The 18,026-nt window shown below is 44.5% G+C and overlaps 3 protein-coding genes and 1 non-coding gene across 6 annotated transcripts in view; 3 read left to right on the top strand and 1 right to left on the bottom strand.

Moving 5' to 3' along the window:
* Positions 1 to 893: 893 nt before the first annotated feature.
* atp5if1a (ATP synthase inhibitory factor subunit 1a) lies at positions 894 to 3,342 on the top strand. Its single transcript, XM_056452621.1, has 3 exons — positions 894 to 1,038; positions 2,822 to 2,934; positions 3,066 to 3,342. Exons 1-3 carry the CDS (start codon positions 976 to 978, stop codon positions 3,205 to 3,207), a joined length of 318 nt encoding a protein of 105 aa, XP_056308596.1. The 5' UTR covers positions 894 to 975; the 3' UTR covers positions 3,208 to 3,342.
* A 1,101-nt stretch (positions 3,343 to 4,443) lies between these two features.
* On the bottom strand, positions 4,444 to 4,515 carry trnaw-cca (transfer RNA tryptophan (anticodon CCA)). The gene has a single exon. It is a non-coding gene; the product is annotated as a tRNA-Trp (tRNA).
* A 684-nt stretch (positions 4,516 to 5,199) lies between these two features.
* hnrnpr (heterogeneous nuclear ribonucleoprotein R) lies at positions 5,200 to 15,045 on the top strand. 2 transcript variants are annotated; one of them, XM_056452620.1, is made up of 11 exons: positions 5,200 to 5,376; positions 6,250 to 6,405; positions 6,880 to 6,998; positions 7,079 to 7,186; positions 7,295 to 7,408; positions 7,793 to 7,969; positions 8,559 to 8,694; positions 8,786 to 8,991; positions 13,013 to 13,162; positions 13,443 to 13,564; positions 13,818 to 15,045. In XM_056452620.1, exons 2-11 carry the CDS (start codon positions 6,252 to 6,254, stop codon positions 14,425 to 14,427), a joined length of 1,896 nt encoding a protein of 631 aa, XP_056308595.1. In that variant the 5' UTR covers positions 5,200 to 5,376; positions 6,250 to 6,251; the 3' UTR covers positions 14,428 to 15,045. The 2 variants fall into 2 exon arrangements, with proteins under 2 accessions (XP_056308595.1, XP_056308594.1); XM_056452619.1 differs by having other exon boundaries at positions 6,250 to 6,423.
* Positions 15,046 to 16,723: 1,678 nt separating this feature from the next.
* dnajc8 (DnaJ (Hsp40) homolog, subfamily C, member 8) overlaps positions 16,724 to 18,026 on the top strand; it is a 6,032-nt gene continuing 4,729 nt past the window's right edge. For both annotated transcript variants that reach the window (XM_056452623.1, XM_056452622.1), the window contains exon 1: positions 16,724 to 16,801. In XM_056452623.1, coding sequence (XP_056308598.1) covers positions 16,751 to 16,801 — 51 coding nt within the window. In that variant the 5' untranslated portion in view covers positions 16,724 to 16,750. The remainder of the gene's footprint in view (positions 16,802 to 18,026) is intronic.

Raw genomic sequence — 18,026 nt, 5'->3', positions numbered from 1 at the left:
ACTTAACTGAAAAGAAAATGAATGAATAAATGAATGAATGAATGGACCCCCGAGTCAACCTATGAGGGAAGAGAGGGTTATAGGATTATAGGAGCGAGGACATAGAGGGAGAGAGCGTGGGTTCGAGAGAACGAGAAGAACAGTGCTAGAGGGCTGGCCTGCCTTCAGTAAGTTTCAGAGAGGAGGTGATTAGTTAAGGAGGTAAAGTGAGGCGTGGTTAAGTCCATATAGTGAAATTAAATGGAATAACATTAAACATAACAGAATTTGACAGAAATAAATAAACTCAGTAAAGCACAATATAGAATTACTATTTAGCTGAAAAGAAAACAGAACAACCCAGAGGCAAACATAATAAGAGAAGGGGATTTTTGACAGCAGAAGCCCGTGTTCAGGTTTACAGAATAGAATATATGGACTGAAATTTCACAGAATGATTTCTAACAGGAGCTGAAGGAGATATAAGGAGATATCCATATAAAACTGAGCTTTTCAAAGTCCATACATATGTATAAGCACTCATTTATTCTTACTAAAGCTGACAGATGTTATATGTGTGTGTTATTCTGCACTGGAGCATGTATTGCCTCTTATTCAGCTGGACTATAATACACCGGTTTTTCTCTTCAGGACAGCAGACTCTGCTTTATATCGGACAAATCTACCCTATTTATTAGTTCAATCATCACCTGTAAAGCTACAGAGGAGCTCCTTTATTCCTGGAGTGTTTAATGTTATTTACTTCGTTACATAATGAACATGAAGGGACGCAGACTCCGCGGACGGCCATTAGGCGCAAACAAAGCGCCGCGGTCAGCGAGTTCTCGCATGCGCGGTGCGGCTGGTCTCCGGGCGGCGGGTGGCGCTGACGGCCCGCGCGCTGAAGCACGGTCCCGTTTGCTCTCCGGTCGCGTGCTTCCGTGTTCCGATCCGCACAAGGACAAATAGTGAGTGGAGGAGCAGAGTTTGGGGATCATGGCTCGCCTTCTGCTCAGGAGAGGCTTCTTCAGCTCGCACATCCGCATGGGCGCCGACCAGGTGTGTGTGTGTGTGTGTGTGTGTGTGTGTGTGTGTGTGTGTGTGTGTGTGTGTGTGTGTGTGTGTGTGTGTGTGTGTGTGTGTGTGTGTGTGTGCGTGTGTGTGCGCGCGTGTGTGTGTGTGTGTGTGTGTGTGTGTGTGTGTGTGTGTGTGTGTGTGTGTGTGCGTGTGTGTGTGTGTGTGTAGCAGGAAAACACTATTAAAATACAGCAGTAGTAAATGTATCATTGAAATGAATCCCCATCTGTAAACATGGTGACACAATTTGAGGAATGAAAGCACTTGCTGGTTTAATTATAGGAGATTTAAATCAGAATTTAGAAAGTAGTGCTTTCTAAATGAGTGCATTAATGCGTGCAATTAACCTGAAATATTTAACGTGTAAAAACCATGAATGCAGCTGCAGTTTTCTCTTTTCTGTTGTGGTCGACGTGTGCTCAACGTGTAAAGAAGTATAGAAAAGACTAAGAGTTTTAGAAGATATTCAGTATAAAACAATGAATGTCGCATCAGCACACTGTCCAGCGTTTCCTCCAGAGCTTCATTTAAGCTTCGTGTGTTTCACTTTTAATCTTTCGACTTTTGTTTTAATGGAATCAGATACCGCATGCTGAGTGGAAAGAAAAACCTCTGCATTTGGTGACTCGGTGGTCCTTTAAGATAATCAGAAATCGCTGTTTACATGGTCGACTCTTAATCAGAGTATAGTCTTAATCAGAGTATAGTCTTAATCAGAGTATAGTCTTAATCAGATTAATATCAGAGTATTGGTGTCCATGTAAATGTACTCAGTGAAGCTCAGATGATGTGGTGAGACGGCGCGTTCCTCTGCCTTTAAGATGATTTCTTCAGCCGTCATGTGTGTCATTAAGCTTGACGTGTTTCTCTCCTTTACATGTAACTTTTGTAAAGCGTCTGCTTCACGTTGCTGTGTCAGGGTCGTTGCTCGTAAAATATAGTTTAAGCTAATTTGATGAACGTGATCGTACATGTTGATTAATCTGAAGGGAGTCACTCACCGGGTGCGCTGTACTGTGCGCATTGTACAATTGTTTGTATTTAACACTTTATTATTATTATTATTATTATTATTATTATTATTATTATTATTATTATCTTCTAATTTACATATCTGCAATGCCTGTATTTTGGCATTTTTCTGCAGTCCGCTCAGAATCCAACATGAACTTTTCTTTATTGGCGTTGATTGTTTTGAAATTCACATGGCGCTTGCATGTCTGTGTGTTTATTTCTGTAATAAATATGGCCGTCAAGCCAACAGTTTGAGGATCTTGATGTTTTATTGCAGGTATGTTAAAACAATCAGATTTTGAATTTAAATAGTTTTTTGTCGCGTTTACATTATTTTTTTATTTAAATTCCCAAAATTACAAGTTTCAGTCTTATAAATGCGATTAATCGATTAATTAAATAAAAAAAAGTGTGATTTTAGTTAATTTTTTTTATTAATTTGAACACACTTGTGTGTGTGTGTGTGTGTGTGTGTGTGTGTGTGTGTGTGTGTGTGCTTGTATGGCCAGTGTCCTTTATGGTAGAGCTTTCATAATTTCTCAGATGCCGTTGTTGTATTTGCTTTATTTGTATTACCTGAGTTCCAGCCTTTAATTCAGAGTGAGCGCTGGACGGCTGTAGAGTGATGTTTCCAGATAAAACTCTATGCTTCATTTTAATCTGGTTTTTGAATATATGCATTAATGAAGTGTGTGACAGTCAGATAACAGTTGTGGAGCGCTCATCTCTCTCTCTGTGTGTGTGTGTGCAGCTGGGTGAGCTGGGTAAGGGTGCAGGTAAAGGTGGCGGCGGGGGCGGATCAGTGCGTGAGGCCGGAGGACCGTTCGGGAGAAAGGAGGCAGCAGAGGAGGAGCGCTACTTCAAGTCAGTTTGAGGACACAATAATAATAATAGTAATAATAATAATAATAATAATAATAATAATAATAATAGTGTAATTTATTAATAATAAGGGTGTGTGTGTGTGTGTGTGTGTGTGTGTGTGTGTGAGACAGGCAGAAGGAGAAGGAGCAGCTGGCAGTGCTGAAGAAACACCACGAGGAGGAGATCGACCATCATAAGAAGGAGATCGAGCGTCTGCAGAGAGAGATCGACAGACACAAGGGCAAGATCCGCAAACTCAAACACGACGACTGAAGAACACACACACACACACACACCTCCGTCCAGCTTCACAAACACAGCCCGAGTCTGCCTCTGTAGCTCGATTATTGCCTTTCCTATGTGTGGGTCCTGATGGATGATCAATAAATCTCTTGATGTTTGAGTGGACCCGTGTGGATCATGCAGTGATGCTTTCTCTTTACTCTGATGTTGATTGCAGCAGTTCTTTACTGAATGATGACCAAATGTGTTCCTTTCTCTTCAATAACACACACTTTATCATCCCTGACTCTGCATTTGATTTTCAGTGATTATTGATTATCATGACTTTACTTTGTGGCTCACTTTAACATGTTCTGTTGAGTATGATGAGATGCACTGCAGCGGTACATGCTAATCAGTTCTACTGTTCTGTATAGGTTGACATGTACTCTGGTAATTAGTTTGTGTGTAGGTGCAGAGTAACTCCAGCTGCGGTCACTAGAGTTTGTGTGTGTGTGAAATTCTGTTGGATGGTGTTGGGAAAGGGGCGGGATTAAACAGCATAATTAGACATTAAAAAAAGCCAGCGATTGGTCCAAATTTGACATTTCTGTCCAGAGAGGTCATGTTTGGGCCTTCCATTGCTCTAACGCAACCAAGTGATGCGATTTCACAGGTCAGAGTTCACCAAGCTTGAAGTTTCCAGCGCAGCGGTCGCTTCTGATCTGGCACATTCACCTGCGTATGAATGGAAGTCTATGGGGAGAAAAGTCCAGTGTGACCGCAGCTTCAGTCAACAAAATACATAATAAGGACCATCATAATAGATATATACTTTAGCAGAAGTCTAAATCTAGTAGACCAGCAGTTCATAATGGCTTTAATGAAAGTATTTCCATGTCTCTGAGCAGCATTACAGACACATGATCATGAGGAATATAAACACTGTAATGGACTGTTGGACATTAGCGGGAGGCTTTAGCTGAGCACCATCTGTGGCTGTATGGGGAACTAATAAATATCAAATACAGTAATGACAGCAAATTAAATGTTTAAATTGAAAGTATTAGTATAAATGAGCATTAGCTGGAGGTTTAATCACTGCATTTAGAACTGTTGTATATTAGATTAGCAGTGATGAGCGGTGTGTTTAACCCTGTGTTCACACACTCTTCCTCTGTTGGTTGTTTATGTTTCAGATAAGGCTAAGGAGTCAGTAAATGTTACAGATGGAGGTATTATTGATCAGGTATTGATTATTGTTTAAATGTAAATAGTATAATATTTTGACCCCGACGTGATTTGAACACGCAACCTTCTGATCTGGAGTCAGACGCGCTACCGTTGCGCCACGAGGTCCTGATAATTCGGTTGGGGCTTATCATCATTCATCTGTGGACAAATACCCCAGTGTACCCCTTATTAAATATTAATATCCAATCTTATTAATATGAGCAGCGCTTTATTGTTAGCTGAACAAAACATCCCCGAGGCGCATGCGCAACATTTGCGCGCTCCCAGACAACAGGGTAAAGTCTCGGGTTTTATTTTTGATTGATTACAACAGCATAATTAATCTTATTTCCTCCTATTTCATTAGTCAGTTCTGTGTTTCCCCCGAGTGTGTGTCTTATTGTCCAGAATATGTGTAAAAGGCGTTTCTTTATTAAGTAAAACACTGCCGCTCAGATTAGATTTGTTGTTTCATTAAAACAGCATAATTTCTGTTATTTTCTCGTGTTATATTTATGTAATATTTATTATATTATATATTTTATTATCTATTGTGTGTTTTGGTAATGTTTTAGCCCCAGTGCTCGTCTCCTTTATTGTCCTGAATATGTGTGAGGCGTTTCGTTAATTAAAATAACTGCTGTAATGGCACAGAATCCTTTATTTATGGCACATCACTCATTTTCTCTGATTATATATTTTATCACACACATAACCTTATTCTAACACATGTAACTGCTGCTTTTATTAGATTTTTAAAATTCGTCCCCGGCCCCGCCCAGTGCGTGCTCGCTCCCGCGCGTGGTGACGCAGGCGGTCCGCCGCGCGAGGAAGTGGCGCTGTTGTTTGAGCGACGGGACCGTCTCGCTCTGTCTCGTGGGTTCATCTCTAGTGCTTTTACTGTGATTTACCGTGAGTTCTGCCGTTGATGAACCGGGACTGACCGCGCTCTACAGCTCCCCGTGCCGCCCGGTCCACATTATCACGGTGAGTGCGCGCGGCGGCGGGTGTTGTTGGCGGGTCTGTAGGTTTGAATTGTGTCTGTCTGGCGCCGCTGTAGGCCTCGCGCGCGCGGGAATCTCCATCTGTCCTGTTTGCCGCTTCAACGGGGCTTTAGTGTAAGTTGTGGGGGTGTGACCGGTAACGGGCGTCACACGTGAGTTCCAGACCGACAACGGGTCGCTACGAGGGCGAATGAGCACACATGCATGCGGGTTAGCATCTCGTGCTGTTAGCCTCATGCGCGAGGGGGGCGGTCACCGTCTGACTGTGTGTGTGTGTGTTTGATCAGTGTGAGCACGTGTGTGTGTGTTTCTGTCAGCGTCGCATCACTGCTTTGATGTTTTCCTCCGCGGGGTCACGTGTGTAAATACGCGCTCTTTCCTCTGTGTGTGTGTGTGTGTGTGTGTGTCAGTAGAGCTCCGTCGCCTGCTCTTTGTCTGTTCTGAGCTTCAGTCTGCAGGCCTCGTGAAGTGATCAGTTCAGCATGCGCTCCTCGAGTTATTGTGTATGTTTACATGCGTGTAATTTACCATTATTAGCGTGTTTTGTTTGAGGTGATTTACTGAAGTGTGTCAGTAGTTTATGCGGTGTGTAGTTTTCAGATGTTGTGATATTTCTCATTCTTTATGTAAAGTTCACATTGCTTTATTGATGATGATGATGTTAAAGCTGAATGTGATGTATAACAGTGTAGAATATTATCACATTCAGAGTAATACAATAAACATTTACTATATCTGTGTGTGTATACAAAATACAGAACATTAAACATAAAAGATGGAGGAGAAATAAATAAATAACCTGTGTGTGTGTGTGTGTGTGTGTGTGTGTGTGTGTGTGTGTGTGTGTGTGCATCAGTAATGGCCGCAGAGGTGAACGGCAGCTCTGTTCTGCTGAAGGAGGAAGAGGAGCCCATGGAGGTGACGGCCCCCCACTCAGAGAACTATCAGGCGCTGCTGGACGCGGGTCTGCCCCAGAAGGTGGCCGAGAGCCTGGACAACATCTTCCAGACCGGTGAGTCTGCGGAGCACGGTACGTAATAATATTAATAACAATTAATTACAAACAATCAGTTCTAGAAGCGGCTCCGCCCAGCTGTGTGATTGACAGGTGATCTGACCAATCGAGCAGCAGAAACACACTGCAGTCAGTAGATGAGTGTTTCAGAAGCGGACTGAAGCGCTCCCTCTGTGTCCTGACTTTACTGAGCACAGTTCTAATCACAGCAGTGGTGGACTACAGTCGAGCCTGCGCTGTCTCTGCTGCTGTCTGACGGCCCTCTGTGTTTCTGTGCTCAACAGAGCCAACATGTTCACAGTCACAGCTATACACGTGTGTGTACCGCAGCATCTGAAGACCGCATCTAATCACTGTGTGTGTGTGTTTGATTGGTTGTGTTCATGATTGTGTGTTTACGAATGTTTGATTGTGTGTGTGTGTGTGTGCGCGTGCGTGCGTGCGTGTGTGTGCGTGCGTGTGTGTCTGCAGGTCTGGTGGCGTATGCGGATCTGGACGAGCGTGCTCTGGATGCGCTGCGTGAGTTTAATGAGGAAGGAGCTCTGTCTGTGCTGCAGCAGTTCAAGGAGTCTGATCTCTCACACGTGCAGGTGCGCGTGCACACACACACACACACACACACACACACACACTCACCTGTTCACCTTCTTACACCTGTGCTGTTCTACAGAATAAGAGTGCGTTCCTGTGCGGCGTCATGAAGACCTACAGGCAGCGGGAGAAGCAGGGCAATAAAGTGCAGGAGTCCAGCAAAGGCCCCGACGAGACCAAGATCAAGGTGTGTGTGCGTGCGTGCGTGCGTGCGTGTGTGTGTGTGCATGTGCGCACGTGTTCATACTGACTATCTCTCTCTCTCTCTCTCTCTCTCTCTCTCTCTCTCTCTCAGGCTCTGCTGGATAGGACCGGATACACACTGGATGTCACCACCGGTCAGCGGAAGTATGGCGGGCCGCCCCCTGAGGAGGTGTTCTCCGGCCCGCAGCCCGGTATCGGCACTGAGGTACACACACACACACACACACACACTCTCTCCAAGCGTCTCTCACCGTCTTCCATTAGAGTGTGAAGTTTTAAAGACCAGCGTTTTATACTTGATGGTAAAACTGGATCACCAGAGGAACTTTAAGGTGTTTATCATAGGAAACATGTTCCTGATCATCTGTGCTGATCTTCACTAGAGATACATATATGATGCTGAAGTGGCAATAAACAAACAAACAAACAAACAGTTGCTCTCTGTGATGAGTGTTTGAGCTGACCTCTCTCTCTCTCTCCTCTCTCTCTCTCTCTCTCTCTCTCTCTCTCACTCTCTCTCCCTCCCTCCCCCTCTCTCTCTCTTCCTCCCCCCCCCTCTCTCTCTCTCTCTCTCTCTCTCTCTCTGCAGGTGTTTGTGGGTAAGATCCCGCGTGACCTGTATGAGGATGAGCTGGTTCCTCTATTTGAGAAGGCGGGCTCCATCTGGGACCTGCGGCTGATGATGGACCCTCTGACGGGCCAGAACCGCGGATACGCCTTCATCACCTTCTGCAGTAAAGATGCAGCGCAGGAGGCTGTCAAACTGGTGCGCCCCACACACACACACACACACACACACACAGACAGTGATATCACAATGCTCGTGCTCTGAGAAACCTGATTAGTTTGGGGGCTGAGCGCTAACACAAATCTCTTATCCTGATAATACGTATCGTGATATAGCACCATTGCTGTAAATCCAGTTATTTTAATAGCCCATGTACACCACCTGCAAGAGATCTGTTCATTTTTACATTTTAAACTCTGATATCTGCTCATTCACATGTGATCGTATCACTCACTTTAATTACAACTTTATGGCAAATGTTTGATTAAAAGATAGAAATATAAAATAAAAACTTAAATATAAAACACTTTAAACTCGAACAACTCAAGATAACAATGAAAAATACTGCAAAATAATGCTAGATGTAAACATAATAATATGAAGTTTGCAGCGTTCTCTGTTCTGGATCTTTCAGTCTGCATCCCTGTAATATGTGTAATATCACACGCATGTAAATGAGGAAAGTATTACTGTAAACAATCTATTCTGTGACACAATGTTATAAACGAGAGCATAATCTGAAACAACAGACCTTCAGCAGTTATTAACGGAAGTGTGTTTTCTGCAGTGTGACAACTATGAGATCCGCTCGGGCAAATATCTGGGTGTCTGCATCTCTGTGGCCAACAACCGTCTGTTCGTGGGGTCCATCCCCAAAAACAAGACCCGCGAGAGCATCCTGGAGGACTTCGGCAAAGTCACAGGTGAAGCTGTGTGTTCTTGTGTGTCTGATGTGCTGTGTTTGTGTGTTGAGAGGGTTGGATTGTGTGTCTGATGTGTTGTTTGATTGTTCAGAGGGTCTGCAAGAGGTGATCCTCTACACGCAGCCGGACGATAAGAAGAAGAATCGTGGTTTCTGTTTCCTGGAGTACGAGGATCATAAATCTGCAGCTCAGGCGCGTCGCCGGCTGATGAGCGGGAAGGTGAAGGTTTGGGGAAACCCCGTGACGGTGGAGTGGGCCGACCCAGTGGCTGAACCCGACCCCGAGGTCATGGCAAAGGTCAGACTTCACAATAATCACCACACACACTTCACAATAATCACAGCGCACTCTTCACAATAATCACCACACACTCTTCACAATAATAACCACGCACTCTTCACAATAATCACCACACACTCTTCACAATAATCACCACGCACTCTTCACAATAATCACCACACACTTCACAATAATCACCACACACACTTCACAATAATCACAGCGCACTCTTCACAATAATCACCACACACACTTCACAATAATCACCACACACTCTTCACAATAATCTCCACACACTCTTCACAATAATCACCACACTCTTCACAATAATCACCACGCACTCTTCATAATAATCACCACACACTCTTCATAATAATCACCACACACTCTTCATAATAATCACCACACACTCTTCACAATAATCACCGCGCACTCTTCACAATAATCACCGCGCACTCTTCACAATAATCACCACACTCTTCACAATAATCACCACACTCTTCACAATAATCACAGCGCACTCTTCACAATAATCACCACGCACTCTTCACAATAATCACCACACTCTTCACAATAATCACCACACACTCTTCACAATAATCACCACACTCTTCACAATAATCACCACGCACTCTTCATAATAATCACCACACACTCTTCATAATAATCACCACACACTCTTCACAATAATCACCACACTCTTCACAATAATCACCACGCACTCTTCATAATAATCACCACGCACTCTTCATAATAATCACCACACACTCTTCACAATAATCTCCACACACTCTTCACAATAATCACCACACTCTTCACAATAATCACCACGCACTCTTCATAATAATCACCACACACTCTTCATAATAATCACCACACACTCTTCATAATAATCACCACACACTCTTCACAATAATCACCACACACACTTCACAATAATCACCGCGCACTCTTCACAATAATCACCACACTCTTCACAATAATCACCACACTCTTCACAATAATCACAACACACTCTTCACAATAATCACCACGCACTCTTCACAATAATCACCACACTCTTCACAATAATCACCACACTCTTCACAATAATCACCACACTCTTCACAATAATCACAGCGCACTCTTCACAATAATCACCACGCACTCTTCACAATAATCACCACACTCTTCACAATAATCACCACACACTCTTCACAATAATCACCACGCACTCTTCACAATAATCACCACACTCTTCACAATAATCACCACACACTCTTCACAATAATCACCACGCACTCTTCACAATAATCACCACACACTTCACAATAATCACCACACACACTTCACAATAATCACCACACTCTTCACAATAATCACCACACACTTCACAATAATCACCACACACACTTCACAATAATCACAGCGCACTCTTCACAATAATCACCACACACACTTCACAATAATCACCACACACTCTTCACAATAATCACCACGCACTCTTCACAATAATCACCACACACTCTTCACAATAATCACCACACACACTTCACAATAATCACAACACACTCTTCACAATAATCACAACACACTCTTCACAATAATCACCGCACACTCTTCACAATAATCACCGCGCACTCTTCACAATAATCACCACACTCTTCACAATAATCACCACACTCTTCACAATAATCACAGCGCACTCTTCACAATAATCACCACGCACTCTTCACAATAATCACCGCGCACTCTTCACAATAATCACGGCGCACTCTTCACAATAATCACCGCGCACTCTTCACAATAATCACCACGCACTCTTCACAATAATCACCACACACACTTCACAATAATCACCGCGCACTCTTCACAATAATCACAGCGCACTCTTCACAATAATCACCGCGCACTCTTCACAATAATCACCACACACACTTCACAATAATCACCGCGCACTCTTCACAATAATCACCACACACTCTTCACAATAATCACCGCGCACTCTTCACAATAATCACCACACACTCTTCACAATAATCACCGCGCACTCTTCACAATAATCACCACACACACTTCACAATAATCACCGCGCACTCTTCACAATAATCACCACGCACTCTTCACAATAATCACCACACACACTTCACAATAATCACCGCGCACTCTTCACAATAATCACAGCGCACTCTTCACAATAATCACCGCGCACTCTTCACAATAATCACCACACACACTTCACAATAATCACCGCGCACTCTTCACAATAATCACCGCGCACTCTTCACAATAATCACCGCGCACTCTTCACAATAATCACCTCGCACTCTTCACAATAATCACCACACACACTTCACAATAATCACCGCGCACTCTTCACAATAATCACAGCGCACTCTTCACAATAATCACAGCGCACTCTTCACAATAATCACAGCGCACTCTTCACAATAATCACAGCGCACTCTTCACAATAATCACAGCGCACTCTTCACAATAATCACCGCGCACTCTTCACAATAATCACCACGCACTCTTCACAATAATCACCACACACTCTTCACAATAATCACAGCGCACTCTTCACAATAATCACCACACACTTCACAATAATCACCACGCACTCTTCACTAATCACCACACACTCTTCACAATAATCACCACGCACTCTTCACAATAATCACCACGCACTCTTCACAATAATCACAGCGCACTCTTCACAATAATCACCACGCACTCTTCACAATAATCTCCACACACTTCACAATAATCACCACGCACTCTTCACAATAATCACCACGCACTCTTCACAATAATCACCGCGCGCTCTTCACAATAATCACCGCGCGCTCTTCACAATAATCACCGCGCACTCTTCACAATAATCACCACGCACTCTTCACAATAATCACCACACACTTCACAATAATCACCACGCACTCTTCACAATAATCACCACGCACTCTTCATAATAATCACCACACACTCTTCACAATAATCACCGCGCACTCTTCACAATAATCACCGCGCACTCTTCACAATAATCACCGCGCACTCTTCACAATAATCACCGCGCACTCTTCACAATAATCACCGCGCACTCTTCACAATAATCACCGCGCACTCTTCACAATAATCACCGCGCACTCTTCACAATAATCACCGCGCACTCTTCACAATAATCACCACACTCTTCACAATAATCACCACACTCTTCACAATAATCACCGCGCGCTCTTCACAATAATCACCGCGCGCTCTTCACAATAATCACCACACTCTTCACAATAATCACCACACTCTTCACAATAATCACCGCGCGCTCTTCACAATAATCACCGCGCGCTCTTCACAATAATCACCGCGCGCTCTTCACAATAATCACCGCGCGCTCTTCACAATAATCACCGCGCGCTCTTCACAATAATCACCGCGCGCTCTTCACAATAATCACCGCGCGCTCTTCACAATAATCACCGCGCGCTCTTCACAATAATCACCGCGCACTCTTCACAATAATCACCGCGCACTCTTCACAATAATCACCGCGCACTCTTCACAATAATCACCGCGCACTCTTCACAATAATCACCGCGCACTCTTCACAATAATCACCGCGCACTCTTCACAATAATCACCGCGCACTCTTCACAATAATCACCGCGCACTCTTCACAATAATCACAGCGCACTCTTCACAATAATCACAGCGCACTCTTCACAATAATCACCGCGCACTCTTCACAATAATCACCGCGCACTCTTCACAATAATCACAGCGCACTCTTCACAATAATCACCGCGCACTCTTCACAATAATCACAGCGCACTCTTCACAATAATCACCGCGCACTCTTCACAATAATCACCGCGCACTCTTCACAATAATCACCACGCACTCTTCACAATAATCACCGCGCACTCTTCACAATAATCACCGCGCACTCTTCACAATAATCACAGCGCACTCTTCGTAATAATAATCACCACACACTCTTCACAATAATCACCAAGCACATTACAGAGTAATAATCACCATGCAATCTTCTTAATAATCACAGGTGAAGGTGCTGTTTGTGCGTAAATTGGCCACGCCAGTCACAGAGGAGCTGCTGGAGAAAACCTTCTCCCAGTTTGGGAAGCTGGAGCGCGTGAAGAAGCTAAAGGACTATGCCTTTGTGCACTTCGAGGAGCGCGACGCTGCGGTCAAGGTGAGCAGAGAGTGTGTGTGTGTGTGTGTGTGTGTGTGTGTGTGTGTGTATGTTTGGAGAATCACCGAAATCTGAATGTGGGGTTATCCTGGCGGAGCCCTGAGATTATGGCTAATCCAGGTTTACTCTGAAATACATTAGGATTAAACTGATGGTGTAAACAGCTATGATAGATCCAAGCAGCATGCCTTGAACAAATATATATATATGTGTGTGTGTGTGTGTGTGTGTGTGTGTGTGTGTGTGTGTGTGTGTGTGTGTGTGTGTGTGTGTGTGTCAGGCGATGCAGGAGATGAATGGTAAAGAACTGGGCGGTGAGGAGATCGAGATTGTGCTGGCGAAACCTCCAGATAAGAAGAGAAAAGAGCGGCAAGCAGCCAGACAGACCAGCAGAAGTACAGGGTGAGAGACAGACACACACACACACTCTCTCTCACACACACACACTACATTTTAGACACTAACTTGCACTATATTCATACACTCTTACACTAACACTCTCTCAAACACGCTTTTACACACTAACATGCTCTTACACATACACTCTCTCTCTCTCTCTCTCTCTCTCTCACACACACACACTCCTCACCAGCCGTATCTGTATCTCAGCTCCTCATTGGCTGATACTGGTTAAATCTGAATGTCCCCTCTGCAGGTATGATGACTATTATTACTACCCTCCTCCTCGTATGCCTCCTCCTGGGCGTGGCCGTGGGCGTGGTGGACGAGGTGGTTACGCCTACCCTCCTGATTACTACGGTTACGAGGAATACTACGACGACTACTATGGCGGTTATGATTACCACGACTACAGAGGCGGCTACGACGACCCCTACTACGGTTACGACGATGGATACTCAATGAGGGGGCGGGGCACTCGCGGCAGCCGCGGAGCTCCGCCTCCCCCTAGAGGGCGCGCAGCACCGCCCACCCGTGGGAGGGGTGGGTATCCTCCAAGGGGCGGGGCACCGATGGGGGCAGGGCGAGGTGGGCGGGGTGGACGCGGCGGACCCTTCCAGCCTCCTCGGGGCCGCGGCACTCGAGGTGCACGAGGAAACCGCGGCGGGAACGTAGGCGGGAAACGCAAGGCGGACGTGTTCAACCAGCCGGACTCCAAACGCCGGCAGACCAACCAGCAGAACTGGGGCTCGCAGCCAATCGCGCAGCAGCCCCTGCAGCAGGGCGGCGAGTACTCCAGCGGATACAGCTACAGCAACGACTCGCTCGAGTTCTCACAGGACTCCTACGGCCAGCAGTGGAAGTAGAGCCCCGCCCCCTGCAGAAGCAGCACCCTGATTGGCCAGCAGTGTTTGTTTGACTTTTCTATCCCCGTAGAGTCAGAGCGTGTCGGCGGCGGCGGGACGTTTGTCTTAAACGGGCCACTTTTATCCCACATCCTCGTTTTAAATCACGATGAACGTTTTAAAGAAGACTGTCTGAGGACGCTAATCATGAAATGGCCTTCCGGAGAGATGTGTGTCCTCGTCCTCATCGTCTGCTCCTCTCCTCCTCCTCCTCCTCTCAGTAGTAGTGGCGTAGGGACTCGCGTGTAAATAACGGCTGTCGACTAGAGCTTCCTTTCCTTTGGTTTGTTTTGTTTTTTGCAGCAGTGGAAAAAAGAATCCACCAGAAGGAGAACCCATTTTGTAGCAGCAGGACCGCTGTTTCCGTGTCTGTTTAGCATTTCTAGAAGTAGTGATTGTGTTTTTTAAACTGATATACTGATATTATACCTTCAGATGTGTTCTGTTTTCCATTGGGATTTGCTGGTGAGGGTTTGGTCTGGCTTACCTTAAGAGCTGCGGCCGCTGGCCTGATGTTTGTATTTATAACTTTATTTTTATTTTGTTCAGTTTCAATAAAACTCGATCGAGCAACTTCCACTGCTGTGTGTGTGTGTGTGTGTGTGTACGTGTGTGTGTGCGTGTGTGTGTGTGCGTGTGCGCGCGCGTGTGTGTGTGTGTGTGTCAGGTGATGGTTAATACTAGTTTTTTGCTCTTTCTGTGGAGAATTTTGGTGAAAATCTGTGGATTTGTGCAGAATTATTTCAGGAGTTTCATAACTAAAACCTTAATATGTGAAATAAAGAATAATACCTTTAAACTTTTATTTAATGTTTAAAATGCAAATCCAATTAGATTCACTTTATCTGGTAAACAAAGCAAATCTCTCATATAATATCTCTACTAAAAGACAGAGAATATTACTGTACACACTGCATTATAGATAAAGCAGATCAACATTATTAGTCAATATTACTGTAATTAATTTATAAACTGAATAAATACAGATTTACACACATTTACTCCAGTAAATAAACAGAATTAATGATGGGGTGAAGATCTGCAGAATTCTGCGTGCACAGATTCAGTGTGGGCCTAGTTATTACTTCAGTTCAGGGTTAATAGGACGGTCTAAATCTTCTTCATGTGGAGTTAAACAGATCCAGGTTTGCGTCTCTGCAGTTCTAGAATATTTATGTAGAGCTCTTCTCCAAAAGCTGATGACCACGGCTAATAGAGTTACCTGGAATCTCTTTATTCTCTAGTTGTATTCTTCAACAGTCGACTGCAGACACATGACTCAGTCCTGGTAAGCTCCAGGGTTCGTCGTGTCCATCAGTGTGTCTGCAGTTGTGCTCATACACACACACATCTGACAATAACTGGAGTTTGATGATTTCTGCTGATCCAGTGTTGGTGTGATTGGAGTATTGATCCTCTACTAGAATGAAAAGTCCCTGTTAGTTTACCCTTCCCAGCTGGCTTTATCCACAGCTAGTGTTCTTCAGCTAATGATAAACCTCCGTGACAGATTAATGTGACTATTTTAATGTTTATTTTACAGCATCGATCTTATAATGGAATTATAATCAGTTAAACAGACTTCAGCATTCATTTATTTGTTCAAGTGTAAAGTAAGATGAGAGACTGTAAGTGCCGTCAGGATCAGCAGGTGAGTTCAGACACTCCACTGAAAATACTGAGGTAAGATACACCGTCATGTTTTATAGATACGGTGAGGCGAATTTTAATTGAATGCAGGGCTTCTTGTCCGGTCTGAGACCCACTTTATATCGTATAACTATCAGGCAGTGGAGATCACTGATTTCTAAAGAAAACAGATCTTAAATGCGCCGAGTTTGTAATGAAGACAGTTGACCGGAAGCCGTCGGGCTGGCTGACTGAAATTAAGAGTCCGTCTGCATGTAGGCCACTGAAGATGTTCATTTCTGTTTCAGTGACAGATTTGGCCTCCTTCAGCTCTCCTCAGTGCTGCTCATTCACACTGTGAGTGCGAATATAAGAAACTCTCAGACTAATGTCAGGCTTTTGAGGTTAAAGGAAGCGTTATATACAGTACTTTATATGTTTATTGGGGAGACTGTCTATCGAAATGAAGTGAATTTTAGATGATGAACACATGAATAAATCATCCGATAATTTTAGTATATGCAGTGAAACAGTCCTCTACAGCTGTGCTCACAGTCAGACGCAGCGGAGAATAAACTGAATTTACCGCATTTGTCTTATGAGCGGGGGACTTTTATTTTGTGATGACGTGTTTCCGCCGTCGGACAGCAGCAAGATGGCGGCGGGCGGCAGTGGAGAAGATGCGTTTCAGACCTTCTACACAGAGGTGAGGCTGAAACACACACACACACACACACTCACACACTCATAGACGCCAGACCATATACACAACCGTGTGAGATCCAGCGAGATACACACACACACACAGACGCGGGCTGCGTCTCATCGAGTGAGTTCCCTACACAGACAACACTGCAGTCAGTACTGCTGAGTGTGTGTGAGACTGACCAGCGTTCGGGTGTCTAACTTTCATTATTTGAGGAAAATGTCCAAAACGGTGAGTAATAATAAGATAAAGCTGAATCCCGACAGCTGGAGTGATGATGGACAGTGATGATGGACAGTGCTGAGAGCTGGAGTGATGATGGAGTGTTGTGTTGGTCAGCAGGTCTGCAGGTCCTGGTCAGAGTGTTTCTGAAGGCTCCTCCAGACTGATGATGTAAATGAAGTGTACTGTTCAGACTGAGAGATCCTGTGTAAGCGCTCAGTCACACACTGGATCAGTCGTTATCATGTAATCAGTGTGATATTAATATATCTATAATGAGTGTTTAATGTGCTGTGCAGTGAGTGCAGAACCGGACTAACATGATCAGAACTGCAGCTGTAGATGAACAGCAGGAGACACTCCAGGCCTGATCCACAGCTCGGTATATCACGCCGTTACTGAACACACACACGTCTGCGCAATAGCCTGAAGGTTGGTGCGCTGAGATGTGGTGCAGTAGCACTTCGGGGCAACCCGAGTTCGAGTCCCGGCTCAAGACCATTTCCCGTCCCTACCCCCTCTCTCCCCCACTTCACTTCCTGTCTCATTTCTGTTCTATCCTCTTAATAAAAAGGCAGAAAGCCCAAAAATAAACACACACACACACACACACACAGACTAGAGACGCGCTGATCTCGATGCTTGGATCAGATATCAATTCTATACCGTATATTTGTGCTGGATCAGGTATCGGCCAGCTGGTGCCGATCCAGATCTGATCTTGCGTGTGCTGTATTCTGTGTTTATAAGCCGACTAAGCCATGAAGGTACCCTATTATAAGGCACTAGGAAGTTGTCATGTAGGCTACTATCCGCTTGTTAAGTGGTGACGTATCGCCAGGGCCAGACGGAATCTGCAGACGTTTATTTGCTCTTTCTGTGGAGAATTTTGGTGAAAATCTGTGGATTTGTGCAGAATTATTTCAGGAGTTTCATAACTAAAACCTTAATATGTGAAATAAAGAATAATACCTTTAAACTTTTATTTAATGTTTAAAATGCA

This window comes from Danio aesculapii, unplaced genomic scaffold (genome assembly GCF_903798145.1).
Source record: "Danio aesculapii unplaced genomic scaffold, fDanAes4.1, whole genome shotgun sequence".
Classification (NCBI taxonomy): Eukaryota; Metazoa; Chordata; class Actinopteri; order Cypriniformes; family Danionidae; genus Danio; species Danio aesculapii.
This window is presented reverse-complemented; position numbering and strand designations above follow the sequence as displayed.

Coding starts and splice junctions, on each gene's coding strand:
- atp5if1a (XM_056452621.1), top strand. CDS start 976: ATGGCTCGCCTTCTGCTCAGGAGAGGCTTCTTCAGCTCGCACATCCGC. Junction 1,039..2,821: donor TCCGCATGGGCGCCGACCAG/GTGTGTGTGTGT, acceptor GTGTGTGTGCAG/CTGGGTGAGCTGGGTAAGGG. Junction 2,935..3,065: donor GAGGAGGAGCGCTACTTCAA/GTCAGTTTGAGG, acceptor TGTGTGAGACAG/GCAGAAGGAGAAGGAGCAGC.
- hnrnpr (XM_056452619.1), top strand. CDS start 6,252: ATGGCCGCAGAGGTGAACGGCAGCTCTGTTCTGCTGAAGGAGGAAGAG. Junction 6,424..6,879: donor CGGTGAGTCTGCGGAGCACG/GTACGTAATAAT, acceptor GTGTGTCTGCAG/GTCTGGTGGCGTATGCGGAT. Junction 13,565..13,817: donor CAGACCAGCAGAAGTACAGG/GTGAGAGACAGA, acceptor TCCCCTCTGCAG/GTATGATGACTATTATTACT.